This window comes from Egretta garzetta, unplaced genomic scaffold (assembly GCF_000687185.1).
Source record: "Egretta garzetta isolate BGI_Z169 unplaced genomic scaffold, ASM68718v1 scaffold814, whole genome shotgun sequence".
Taxonomy (NCBI): domain Eukaryota; kingdom Metazoa; phylum Chordata; class Aves; order Pelecaniformes; family Ardeidae; genus Egretta; species Egretta garzetta.
Window position 1 is genome coordinate 153,141 of NW_009259417.1, and position 13,780 is coordinate 166,920.

Genomic DNA, 13,780 nt, shown 5'->3' on the forward strand with positions numbered 1-13,780 from the left:
AGGGCGCAGGCGGCTGTGGAGTCTCGACTGTCTCGTAGAGGTTGTGCTCCCTCTCTCCCCGGGGTGTTTGAAGGGCCCTTCCTCCCCTGCCCTAGTTGCCTCTTTTCACAAAGTTTGTATGGATTTTATCTCATCTCTTGAAGCAATCTCTGCTGCTATTAAATGGTATTAAATTTGGACTGCGAGTTCAAAACATGCTGGGGGACTGGTGGGGGGAGGAAGACTGCGGACAGCTAGCAAGGTGCTGGTTTGTGAAGGATCCCACCAGCATATCCAGGAGATAAAAGTGACATAATCCTGCACAAGGCAGGCAGAAAAGGTAACGGCCTCTGGAGAGGAAGGTGTTCATGGGACACTGAGAGTATTTTAACAGGTATCTTAAAGCACCAAGTATCCCAAAGGTGCTGTAGGTGCAGTAACAAGTCCTTGGTTACCCCCACAGCCAAGTCTGTGCTTGGAAGCCAAAGATCATTCATTGTACAAGGGCATCAAATAATTAATCCTAATTTACTGCTTTCTGAGCTGAAAACTCTGTGCCCCTGTTCCAGAGCCTAACCAGCCTGGAAGAATTGATGCACCAGCGTGGGCTTTGGCTGGGGATTCATCCCTGCGGCTTTGCCAGCACCACAGGTAACACCAAGCATCCCTGCAGGGGGCTCGGCCGCCCAGGGGGAGCGAGGCCGCAGCAGACGGAGCAGGGGGCAGGACCGGCCGTGTTCGGGTGGAGGGGAAGGCGACGACGTGCTGCCCTTTCCTCTCACCTTTGCCTGCTTTCCTTTCACCCTCTTTACTTTGCTCTTTTGCCCCATCCTCAGCTGTTCCGAGGACCATGGATATTCGGTGCACCTGGCAATAGTTCTTATGGGCGGGTGTAAAACATCTCTCTGTGCATATCCGTACAGAAGCACATTGCACCGAAACCCGGGTGCCCTCAGACACGTGCGGCGGAGCTGTCCCGCATCTCTGCCTGTGAGCCTGAGCTCTGCTCATCCCACACGGCGACTGCGCTGCCAGGGCAGCTGAGCCCCTCTGCCCATCGCTGCCCTCACCGCTGCCTCCGGCCTCCCCCCATGGGAGCAAAGGGCTCTCCCATCCCTCCCCGTAGCTTCCTTCCCCTTGGAGCGCGGTCAAAGCCAGCCTCGGTGGCACCTGTGAAGCATTTTTGCTTGCAAGTCTCAGAAGCAAACAGTTTGGAACCGATACAAACGGCTCCTCTGTCGCGGTGGTGATTCTTGTTAGCACGGGGTGGGCGATGGAGAGATTTTTCCCTCTCACCTGGAAGTCTCACACAAGCTGAATCCACAAGCTGGATGGGAAATTAGCCATCTCGGCATTTTTCCACCTTACTTTGCTGTTTCGGTTGATGTCATAACATAACATATGGCATTGTACAGAGAAATGGAAAATAAAACCCAGGCGAAACAAACCCCTTCCTGCCTCCCCCTGCCCCAGCTCTGTCAGGGGTTACCCTCACCCCAAACTTCATCTTTCCAGAGCCGGGGCTGCTCCGGGGATGCAGGACTGACTTGGGACAACTCATCCCACTTGTGCTGGCAGTTAGCTGGTGTTCAGTGAGGCGAGCCTCATTCCGCACCCCCCCGAACCCACTAGCATGGCCCCCGAGGTTTTTGGGCAGAGGCTGCCCGCGTTTGCACGGCTGGGTACAGGGTATCTCAGAGGGAACGCAGACCCCAGCTGTCCATCCAAGCCGTGTCCCAGCTGGCCCCGCGCCAGTGCCGGCAGGACACAGCCCTTCTCTCAGACGCTCTGGCGGCAGCCTTGGAGGTGCCCCAGCCGATCCCTGCAAGGACATGGCTGTTTTATCACTGATGCTGCCCTGCCTTGGGAGAGAGGGTATTAGAGGGAGAAGCACCGATAAAACGCTGATGGCTTAGTTTTCTAGCAGTAACCCTCTTCTCATCCCTCCAAGAAGAGATGCCCAAAGAAATACAGCAGCCGTTACCTGCCGGTGACTTCAATGTTGGAGACGGCATAGAAGTACTTGTACAAGTTCTCCCTCTGCACGTAGGTGCCCCCCAGGGCTGGTCTCAGCAATCTCATCCGCAGGTCAGTCACGGTGAAGAAGTCCTTGAGCCCTTTGGCACTCTCCAGCCGGGTGTACAAGTTGTCCATGTTCTTGAGGTCAGGGCCAGCAAAGATGGCAAAGCGGTCCCTCACCTCGAACCGGACGGTCTTCTCTTTTTTGGAGCCCGCCCAGCGGGAATACTCCTCTGTGCAGAGGACGGTCTCAGCAATCTCATCCGCAGGTCGGTCACGGTGAAGAAGTCCTTGAGCCCTTTGGCACTCTCCAGCCGGGTGTACAAGTTGTCCATGTTCTTGAGGTCAGGGCCAGCAAAGATGGCAAAGCGGTCCCTCACCTCGAACCGGACGGTCTTCTCTTTTTTGGAGCCCGCCCAGCGGGAATACTCCTCTGTGCAGAGGACCCTGTTGGCACTGGTGGTGGAGAGGTCCCGGACCCTCCGTGCTGGCATGCTGAAGGCCTCCATGCAGTCATCTGCGTAATATTGGTACGGGTGCCAAGTCCTCCCGTTGTCCAGTGACTTCTCCAGCATCATGATGGTGGGTCGGCCATACTCGAAGGTTATCACGATGTCATCTGTCAGCTCAATGCTCTTGTTCCAGGACAGCGTGATGTTGGCCAGCAGTGGCTCTGGGTACCGGCGCCACGTCACGCTCTGCCAGTACGTGGCCAGCCCTTCATCCTCGCTGTCAAACATGAGTTTCGGCGGGTGGGCCAGGTCAGGGTTGGAGGCGTCGCACTCGTCGCTGCACAGGTACGGGTTCTCCTGGAACAACAACAACGGTCACGAGAGAAGGCGGCAACGCCTGGGCATCGCGGGCACGCAGCCGAGCTCGCCCCGTTACTGGGCCCCGGGTTTAGCTGCTTGTGTCAAACGTTAACTGCTGGGCTGAACCGGAGTGTGCCAGGGGTCTTTGCAGTGGTGCCCAGTGACAGGACAAGGGGCACTGGGTGCAAACTGAAACATAAGAGGTTTCAGTTGAATGTGAGGAAAAACTTCTATACTCTGAGGGTGACAGGAGTATAGAAGCCTGGAGCAGGCTGCCTGGGGGGACTGTGGAGTCTCCTTCTCTGGAGATATTCAAAGCCCGCCTGGACAAAGTCCTGTGTAACATGCTCTAGGAGAACCTGCTTTAGCAGGGGGGTTGGACTAGATGATCTCCCGAGGTCCCTTCCAACCCTTGCCATTCTGTGATTCTGTGGGTCTGGCTCTGGGTGATGCTGTTTCTGAACATGAATTTAAGGCAAAACATGGCTTTGCCTTTGCTATGAGAACAGCTGAGCTGTTTCCCTTGAAAGGCCCTTTGGGGAAGGGCCTTTCAATTTGGCATGGGGGCAGTTTTCACAGAAAGCGCTTTCCCTGAGATGGTCTCTGAGAAACTTCGCTTAAGGCTGGCCGAGTTACAAGCCTATGGAAAACCATGTTCACCCCTGCTCCCTGGGAGAACTTTTGGGGCTGAAATCCCCAAAGTGCATCCATGTCTCTGGTGGCTCCTGATGCCGAATGGGCTGGGGACGCACCGACTCCCCAGCGCCTCTGAGCATGGCTGGAGGAGGGAAACCCCATGAGAGGACCAGGCGGTAGCAGAGGGAGCAGAGATTTGTGCTCCTGGTGTCTCCGCTGTCACCAGGACAGGACCCTGGCCTTGGGGACAGGCAGAGCAGATATGCTCGGGGTGCACCCCCTCAGCCCGATGTGATGACTGTTGCCCAAATTAACCAGAGGCTGAGCTGACAGGGCATCAGGAAGGGAACAGGGCAGGCAGCTCTGTGCCCACCCACCAGCACCCAGAAGGGACCTGGGACACCCGCAGCATAAACACTGTCCCCAGCCACTTGCTGCTTGTCTGGGTGCCCTTAGCTCCTGGCAAATAGAAGGGAAAGTGAGTTAACGTCTGTCTTTGCAGAAACCGAGTTACGTGGCTGTGCCCGGCAGTCCTGCTGCCCGCAGGGACAGGCGCTTCCCAAGCCACGCTGCCTTCCCCAGCTGCAGGCAGGAGGTGCAATGGTCCTTGCCTGCCCACAGGGACCACGGTGGGAAGGATGGCTCAACCCATCCAGCCAACAACGTCCGCTGCTATGTCACTCATCGCCTGCAGGCCTGGGCGATAGCAGAAAAGGTCCAGCCATCCCACTTTGCCCACAAGTGACAGTGCACGGCCACGCTCGCATGTTTTGCAGGGACATGTGCGCACGTCCACATGTGCTGAACTGCACTAAGGACATTATCGTCAAGGTCACGCACCAAATGCTGAAGTTTTGGAGGCAGGCATCAGGGTTAGCTGTGCCAATGGGTTTATTGTTCATCCATATGTGTGTTACAGCCCTTCATTACTTGCCCTGCAGCCCCTGCCTCTGGGAGCATGTGGGTCAGACCTGCCCTGGAGACGACGTGGGGCTGTGTTATAGCAGGTACCGTCTGCAGAACAACTCTGCAACACACTGCAAATCTTTTTTGCATGTGAAGCATCTCTTTGCTGTCACTTTACTTCCCTCTCGGACTCAAAATCCAGAGGATCGGGGAGGGAGAGGGATTGGTAGGACAGCGGGCTCTGCTGCGGTGGGACCCTCATCAGGGAGGCAGAGCCACCTGGCAGAGGAGGAGGAGGTGATAAAGCAGCTGGAGCTGCTCAGAGCTGATGGCTGGAGGCTAGGAGCCTGCTGGGGTGCGAGGGCTGGCCCTCCCGAGCACAGTGGACTTGCAAGGTAAGACTGAGCTGGGTTTTGCGGTTTGGTTTGCAAATGCTTTGTGCGTGGTCGGGAGACCGTGGGGAGGTGCTGTGTGTGGGAAGCAGCATGCTCCTGCCTGGCCCTGGGGACCTCCTGCAGCCTGGGGCTGAGCTGGGGTGCAGGGAGCTGATGCTGGTACCTGGGGGCTCAAATGAGGTGCAGGACTGGGGTCTGTGTGGGCTGGTTGTGTCCCAGTGCTGGGAGAGCCCCACTGCAAGCATGGGAAGAAGCTGCCTCTGTGTCCATGGCACTGGGGTCTGATCCTGCACCATGGGTTTGCTTTGACCTGGGAAACTGTTGGAGTGTAAATGCTTGTGGCCTGCTTTTAGGGTGCCCCAGGTATACCCCGGGCAAAGCAGAGGAGGGGATCTGGCTTGCACAAATAGATGCTTTCAGGTGTAAAGTGCGGCTGTGCTTGGAATGTGGAAAACATTGTGTAACATGAAGTGCTTTGGAAAATCTGGGCTTTGCCACTTCCAGTTGGGCAACCAAAAGTCCTGGGAACTACTTTGAGCTTCTCCACTCCGTGTCTGTAAAATGGGCCTTTGGTGCCTTCCTGCAGCTCGGAGACACGTGCTGGCTGCAAGCAACTGTTTGCACAGCGAGTGGAGGCCACAGCACTGAGGAGCCTGGAAAAGCTCGGGAGGGCATAAATAATTCCGTCTTCTGAGCAGCGTGTGAGTAGCACGCTGTAAATAAGGCAGAAGGCTGCTCCGCCAGCAGCGGGGATAAAACAAAACAGCAAGCAGCTGATCTGTACGTGAGCATAGGCTCCTTTGTGGCGGCCTTGGGGAGAAAAGGGGACTCCTGTAAATAAAGCATGCGGTGTCGTGTGTGCGTGCACGAGGCTGCCAGGGAAAGCAGCAGAAGCTGGTTGATAAAACGGGGCAAAACTCCTGCTGTTTTCAACATTGTCTTGCTCTCAGACACGCACCTGCCTGACGGTAAAGCCGCGAGTGCCGTGCTGGGATTTGCTCCCCAGTTGCAGCCTTAACTGGAGCGACGCATGGCTTTTGCCATCCCTGTGTGTGCTGGGAGGACGGGCTGGAGCTGCTGAGCTCCGGTGCGGTGCCTGTCCCCGGAGCAGGGAGGTTACTAAATGGATGCGCTTCAATGGATGTTTTAAAAGCAAATGGTGATAGTTTTATTATTTTTCACTTGCTTGCAGCTGTGCCAACTGAGCAAGGGAAATCAATGGAGTGCTCAGGCTTGCTGGCGTGGGTCAGGTCGAGGGGTGAGGGCACTTGCCCAGGAGCTCCCCCTCCCCACCCAAAGAGGGGGAGATGCCAGCTGGGGTGCAGCGGGGCTCTGAGCTGTGGCTGGGGGGTCCTCTCCTGCTGCGACATGCTGTTCCGGAGTGGGGATTAAAAAAACCCAAAGATATTGACATGTTTAATATGCTCTCCTGACTCGTCACGTTCAGAGGAGTTGTTTACCTCTGCTAATGAGACAAAGCTTCCTGCTGGGGGATGTAGCTGCCTCTTAGCGCAGCTTTACAGTGGTGGCTGATGGAAAAGGAAGAAAAATCCCCATCAGCTGAAGTGCTGGGGGCTCGGAGTACGTTTCCTGCGCTGAGACAATGTACTGTGTTGCAGGATGGTCCTACCGCCAACACGGTCGTACAGAGGGCTTAATAGGACGGTCCTGAAAGGACTATCCCAGAGGTCTGTTTTCACCCCTTGTCTGAAGGAGGGCGCAGCGGTGTGGTGTCTTGGTGGGCTCAGGTGGGGAATTGGCTTGAGGTGGCAGCACAAAACTCCTGGATAAACCCACCTTGCTGCTCAAACCAGCTCTGTATGAGCAGGAGTCTGCATGCACGGGGCCATCCTGGCAAGGGCACTTTTGCTGTGGGGCTTCCTTTCCTTGCGTGCAGCAGCCATCGGGGCTGCCAAAGCCCTTGAGCAGTTGTAAGATGAATCCCCACCGAGTATTTGCTGCTAGAGGTGTCCTCAGTGTGGCCATGCTGGCCAGTGTCACCTTCAGCACTACGGATGATGCCCCTATCCAGGTTTTCTTTGGAGGCTTCCTTAAGCAGTGGCAAAACTACACAAGGGATGGACTCTGTGACCAGACCACAATAATAAAACATTGCCCAGACAGGCAAGGGGTGGCCAGGGAGGGAGGTAGGGCAGGTTTCCCAGGAGCAGCAAGGGAAGCAACCGAGTGTGACAAGCGTGATCCCCCTCCCAGTCTCCCATCTGGAGCGACAGGGCTGGCCAGGCATGTCCCTGGCAGGGACCTGATGGGTCAAGAGCAGGAAGAAGCGGAACCAAAACTCCACCTGTCTCCCACACGTTCGTCCCAGAGATCAGGGAATGGAGGTGCACAGTCCCTGATGGCTCCTGTAGCTCCCAACCCATAAGGGTGCTCAGCTCAGCAGGCAGCAAGCCCGAAGATGTCTTTAACCACCTCGACGCTCTGGAGCGGCACACGGCTCGAGAGCTGCGTGGTTGTAACAGGGCAAATGCAAAAATAACCTCTAAGTGACAGTGCCGAAAGGTGGGGGAGAGCCTCAAAAGCCACCGAGTGAGTCACGTCACTACGGCTTCCTCTGCTAAAATGAAGTGTTCCTCTTTGGGTTTAGGTTTATTGAATTGTCCTTCCTCCACGGGATGCTCAATGCATTTTCTGCTAGTGGGGTGGTTTGCCGTCAGCCAGGAGGGCAGGGGGGAGCGGAAACAGATGGCCGTACTTCGGCTGCTCCATTGGTCCTGGTCAGGTCAGTTATAGCACTGTTGAATTGATTCCAGGTATTATTTTTGAATCTGGTTTCGTCCTCCAAAGAATCTGTCCAAAGTCTCAAGATATTTACGTCTTCAATCTAAAAGTCAGAATGCATTAGCCAGGCAAACTTGGTCTTGGCGAGCTTAAAATAAACCAGTTCATTTTGACTCTCACGCTATCAGTCGTGAGTGTCCTCACAGCAACTAGATATTGCAGGATTCCAGCTCTCCAGCATGCTCTTCTGGTTGCTCATTTCTTGAGGGTGCACCAAAGAGCACCGCAACCCTGCTTAGCCCTAGCTTAGCCCAAAGGGGCAAATCCCTGGGGACAAATTGCGAGAGCCTCGTTGAAGACAAGTTGTCCTAATAAAGATGCCTCCATGGGGCAATTGTCCTGGTGGGGAGTGACGTGCCCAGAAATGTGTCCCAGTCCTGGTGACTGCAGACCCAGCCCTTGGGTTTTGCCTCCTCTCGGTGCCTGGGGTCGGCGCTGGGCAGAAATGCTGCAAAAGGGACTTTCTGAAGGTGACAGCGGGGACTTGCTCCTTGAGGAGGATTTCTTAAGAAACAAGATCTCTCTCTGACAAGGCAGGAATCCAGGATGCTGCAGCAAAGCTGCTCCCCACCTTGCTGGGGAGGGAGGGAGGGAACGAATGGGGGAAAACAGCCGCAATAAAAGGCCCCGGTTTTACAAAGCCCAGCTGGTTTCTAGGGCTCTTAATGAGCGCACAAAGTTGTTTTGCTTTTTTTTTCTGGCAGATAATGCCATTTTTAAGCCTCATAGCATAAAATTATATATTTTTGTAGGTGAAATTACTTGATTAATCATTAAGCTGTTGAATATTTTAAACAAACCAGACATCTGTTGTGAATGGTGAAAGCTGCACAGAAATAAAACTGCAGCTTTTAGGAGATCTCCATGCCAAAGGGAAGCTGGAAAGCAATGGCAACCACTAGCTGTACAATGAAGAAAAATAATAAAAATAATAATTATATTAAAAGAAAAAACCCTCCAAGATTGGAGCAAGGAAAAATAAGTAGCTAATGTGAAAGTGTGTACTGCTCAGCCAAGGATGGTCACCCCAGCTCTCATAACCCGGTGTGATTTGTTTAATGGTGTCTTGGCCAGGGAACCCCCCTGGAGTTGCTTTGCTTTTCTCTTCTGCCTGATGACATTGTATTGTTTAAGCCAAGGCTTCTGCTAAAACCTGGATCACCCTGGGATCAACTTGTTTTTAATTACAGTCTCCTAATAAGAGTAATGGCAAGGTCTCACCAAGTCGGACTGGTTTTGGAAATCCAAACTTTCTATTTTTTTTTAGTTGGGGGGGAGGGAGGGAGCGTATCCTTGGCTTTTTTTATAGGAAGATTTTTATCAAAGGGGAAAAATGTTAAATGCTTTTTCTTTGGCACAAAGATGCTGTTGGGTGGGTTTCTCCTGGGTCCTTTCTTCTGTAGAGGTTTTTTTCTCCAAGAACTGGCTCTCAGACCTTGGGTGTCTCTAGGCTCTCCTGCAAGCGTTGATGATGGCTGGGACTGGGGGCTGTTTGGTCTCCCGCTCTGTAACCTAAAGAGTCTGAAGGGCCAAGTCTGGCTCCCTCGACACAAGGAGAAGCTTCCTGCAGGCTCTGAAATGAGAGATCTGCTTAACCACCAGGCTCCTGGAGCTGGCAGGATGGGGTCTGGTGCCCACCCAAGGCTGTTCCTTCTGGCCTTCCCACGGCTGACAGCAGCCACTGGCACCCCCCCCCGCCGTGATCCCCCTCCCAGTCTCCCATCTGGAGCGACAGGGCTGGCCAGGCATGTCCCTGGCAGGGACCTGATGGGTCAAGAGCAGGAAGAAGCGGAACCAAAACTCCACCTGTCTCCCACACGTTCGTCCCAGAGATCAGGGAATGGAGGTGCACAGTCCCTGATGGCTCCTGTAGCTCCCAACCCATAAGGGTGCTCAGCTCAGCAGGCAGCAAGCCCGAAGATGTCTTTAACCACCTCGACGCTCTGGAGCGGCACACGGCTCGAGAGCTGCGTGGTTGTAACAGGGCAAATGCAAAAATAACCTCTAAGTGACAGTGCCGAAAGGTGGGGGAGAGCCTCAAAAGCCACCGAGTGAGTCACGTCACTACGGCTTCCTCTGCTAAAATGAAGTGTTCCTCTTTGGGTTTAGGTTTATTGAATTGTCCTTCCTCCACGGGATGCTCAATGCATTTTCTGCTAGTGGGGTGGTTTGCCGTCAGCCAGGAGGGCAGGGGGGAGCGGAAACAGATGGCCGTACTTCGGCTGCTCCATTGGTCCTGGTCAGGTCAGTTATAGCACTGTTGAATTGATTCCAGGTATTATTTTTGAATCTGGTTTCGTCCTCCAAAGAATCTGTCCAAAGTCTCAAGATATTTACGTCTTCAATCTAAAAGTCAGAATGCATTAGCCAGGCAAACTTGGTCTTGGCGAGCTTAAAATAAACCAGTTCATTTTGACTCTCACGCTATCAGTCGTGAGTGTCCTCACAGCAACTAGATATTGCAGGATTCCAGCTCTCCAGCATGCTCTTCTGGTTGCTCATTTCTTGAGGGTGCACCAAAGAGCACCGCAACCCTGCTTAGCCCTAGCTTAGCCCAAAGGGGCAAATCCCTGGGGACAAATTGCGAGAGCCTCGTTGAAGACAAGTTGTCCTAATAAAGATGCCTCCATGGGGCAATTGTCCTGGTGGGGAGTGACGTGCCCAGAAATGTGTCCCAGTCCTGGTGACTGCAGACCCAGCCCTTGGGTTTTGCCTCCTCTCGGTGCCTGGGGTCGGCGCTGGGCAGAAATGCTGCAAAAGGGACTTTCTGAAGGTGACAGCGGGGACTTGCTCCTTGAGGAGGATTTCTTAAGAAACAAGATCTCTCTCTGACAAGGCAGGAATCCAGGATGCTGCAGCAAAGCTGCTCCCCACCTTGCTGGGGAGGGAGGGAGGGAACGAATGGGGGAAAACAGCCGCAATAAAAGGCCCCGGTTTTACAAAGCCCAGCTGGTTTCTAGGGCTCTTAATGAGCGCACAAAGTTGTTTTGCTTTTTTTTTCTGGCAGATAATGCCATTTTTAAGCCTCATAGCATAAAATTATATATTTTTGTAGGTGAAATTACTTGATTAATCATTAAGCTGTTGAATATTTTAAACAAACCAGACATCTGTTGTGAATGGTGAAAGCTGCACAGAAATAAAACTGCAGCTTTTAGGAGATCTCCATGCCAAAGGGAAGCTGGAAAGCAATGGCAACCACTAGCTGTACAATGAAGAAAAATAATAAAAATAATAATTATATTAAAAGAAAAAACCCTCCAAGATTGGAGCAAGGAAAAATAAGTAGCTAATGTGAAAGTGTGTACTGCTCAGCCAAGGATGGTCACCCCAGCTCTCATAACCCGGTGTGATTTGTTTAATGGTGTCTTGGCCAGGGAACCCCCCTGGAGTTGCTTTGCTTTTCTCTTCTGCCTGATGACATTGTATTGTTTAAGCCAAGGCTTCTGCTAAAACCTGGATCACCCTGGGATCAACTTGTTTTTAATTACAGTCTCCTAATAAGAGTAATGGCAAGGTCTCACCAAGTCGGACTGGTTTTGGAAATCCAAACTTTCTATTTTTTTTTAGTTGGGGGGGAGGGAGGGAGCGAATCCTTGGCTTTTTTATAGGAAGATTTTTATCAAAGGGGAAAAACGTTAAATGCTTTTTCTTTGGCACAAAGATCTATGCTGTTGGGTGGGTTTCTCCTGGGTCCTTTCTTCTGTAGAGGTTTTTTTCTCCAAGAACTGGCTCTCAGACCTTGGGTGTCTCTAGGCTCTCCTGCAAGCGTTGATGATGGCTGGGACTGGGGGCTGTTTGGTCTCCCGCTCTGTAACCTAAAGAGTCTGAAGGGCCAAGTCTGGCTCCCTCGACACAAGGAGAAGCTTCCTGCAGGCTCTGAAATGAGAGATCTGCTTAACCACCAGGCTCCTGGAGCTGGCAGGATGGGGTCTGGTGCCCACCCAAGGCTGTTCCTTCTGGCCTTCCCAGGGCTGACAGCAGCCACTGGCACCCACCACCGCTGCGGGAGGCTGGAGGGGCTGTGGGTGGGAAGGGCTTGTGTGGTGTTGCCTCTCTTATCTGTAGGTTTTCATCCAGTTTTGCTGAGTGGCCAAAGTAATTCAGGGGAAAAACATCCATGTGTGGAAGCAGAATTTTTGCTGGCCTGAGAGTCGGGTGGTTGCTGGAGCGACTTCTCCTTTTCGGGAGCACTCATGGCTGGGAAAACCTCGGTCTGAACCTCCATCTCCACCCAGGAGGGGACAGCCCCCTCCTTAGTGCCCGCCGCATCCAGCTGCGATGCTTAAGGGGCTCTCGGGTGCATCCCAAAGTCCTTCCACTTCTCACAGGACACCTCCGATGCTGTCTTTGATTTTCTGCTTAAAGGTTAGCTCTTGAGGTTCACAGAGTCCCCACATTGCCTCGCACAGCAACCCAGTCCTTCAGTTTGTATCAAATTTCCTCCCGATCCTGCAAAACAACCGCATTGGCAAAATCCTCTTGTGCACCTGAGCCCTCCTGCTCTCCTAATGTCCCTGCTGTGGACCGGTGCCACCAAGCCATCGGTGTCCTGCAGCCTCCCCTTCCCTGAACATCTGGTCTGTCATGGGGAGGGTGAATGCCGTGGGAGACAGGGGTCCCCAACCTGCAGAGGGGAGCAGGGACCAGCCTGCTCCATCCCTGCTGCTCCTGCAGGCGCTCTGGCACACATTCCCCCCTACGTTTTATTTTCTCACCTTCCCCTTCCCTGTCCAGCACCAAGTTGGATGTGTTTGCTCAGGAGGCTGCAGGATAAAGCTGAAACGATCGCCTTGGCGCGTTTGCTTTCCTGCATCTTTACACCCAGATGAGTTTCCCTGATTCACGCTGGGATTGGGCTTGCGGGGCTTTGCTTCGCCTCCATCCCCTGCTCTGGCTTCCCTGGCTCTGTTGGGGCTTTGCAGGGATCTCTGTCCCTGTCCCCATCCCAGTCGGGCTGTGGGTTTGCTCTGATGCATGTCAGCACCACAATTCAGCACTGGGAAACAACTCACTGAGCGGGGACGATGCTGTCCCCAACCCAGCTCCGGTGACGACCGCCTTTGTCCTCCCCACTGATACAGAGTTAAATCTATTTTCTGCAATGCAGATTTTTTACAAGGGGCACACTGAGAATGCACGTTTTGGGGAACTTCCTTGGTTTTTCTTCCAATAACCGCTCCAGGACACGATGCTCGTTCCCAAACAGGATTGCATTTACCCGGGAGAAAACGCAGGCTTGTCCTAACGTTATTACAGGGTATTTTCACTCTTGCTGCTTCTGACCTGAGAGGTCAACTGCTCTATCTGGATTTATGAAAAGACAAGGTGATTTTATGATCAAAAATAACATTTGTGGGTAATTAAATCTCATGCTTCAGGGCATAAACCATAACCTGCCAGTGGCCAGGATGGGAATCCCAGAGAACTGGAAATACGCTCTGACAATTAATTTTCACTCTATTCATGGGCTGGGAGGGATCAGAGGGGTGAAACAACCGTAATTAATTTACAGCGATTATTTCCAACAGCTGGCAAGTGGCATAACTCACTGGCAGAGATGGCTGGGAGCACGGACATAATTGAGGAGAAATACGAGGCCCCGCTCGAGCCAAGGCGCCCCACACCAGCCCTTCCCTGTCGGCCCGGGGAAGGTCCATGCCCTCCTCGTGTGATGCTCTGGGAGCTTGGGGGGGACGCTGGGAGCCGTGGGGAGGCCGGGTGGAGCTGCCGGGCAGGGTCCGCTCCTCTTGCACGAATTACCCCATCCCCTGGTGCCCAAGCGGGCATTTCCCGCAGCACGGCTGTGACTCAAACCCGGCAAATGGCTTGGGGACGGCTTGGCCTACGCCATTTTGGGATGCCTGTTGGCGTGCAGGGAGGGGTCCTGGATGGGACCACACACTGCAGCATCGGAAATGTGGAAATGCTGGGGGTGCTCTGCATGCAAACTGTGCCTTTTCAAAATGAAATCTTAATAGCTTTCTTCAAGACGATGTGGTTTCTCCTATTGTTTGTTGGTTTTTCTTACATACCGCTTTGGTGAAGTTGCATATATTTTAGATAATCCAGAAGCTCTCATTTCCCCTGTCTGGTAGAAGATCTGGTTTTCCCAGGGGCTGCCTGTGCGGCTGCTGCCCAAGAGCCGCTTGGGTGCTCGGGAACGCTCCAGCAAGCCCTGTATCTGCACATCCTGCAAGCAAGCATGGCCCCAAGCCGGAAGCTGGGCGC

At 53.4% G+C, this 13,780-nt stretch overlaps 1 protein-coding gene across 1 annotated transcript in view; it reads right to left on the reverse strand.

The window, feature by feature from the left end:
* NTNG2 (netrin G2) overlaps positions 1-13,780 on the reverse strand; it is a 56,599-nt gene that overhangs the window by 28,171 nt on the left and 14,648 nt on the right. Inside the window, exons 2-3 of the mRNA XM_009636842.2 lie at positions 2,379-2,807; positions 1,964-2,178 (exon numbers count right to left, since the gene is read on the reverse strand). Of these exons, the coding sequence (XP_009635137.1) occupies positions 1,964-2,178; positions 2,379-2,807 (644 nt within the window). The remainder of the gene's footprint in view (positions 1-1,963; positions 2,179-2,378; positions 2,808-13,780) is intronic.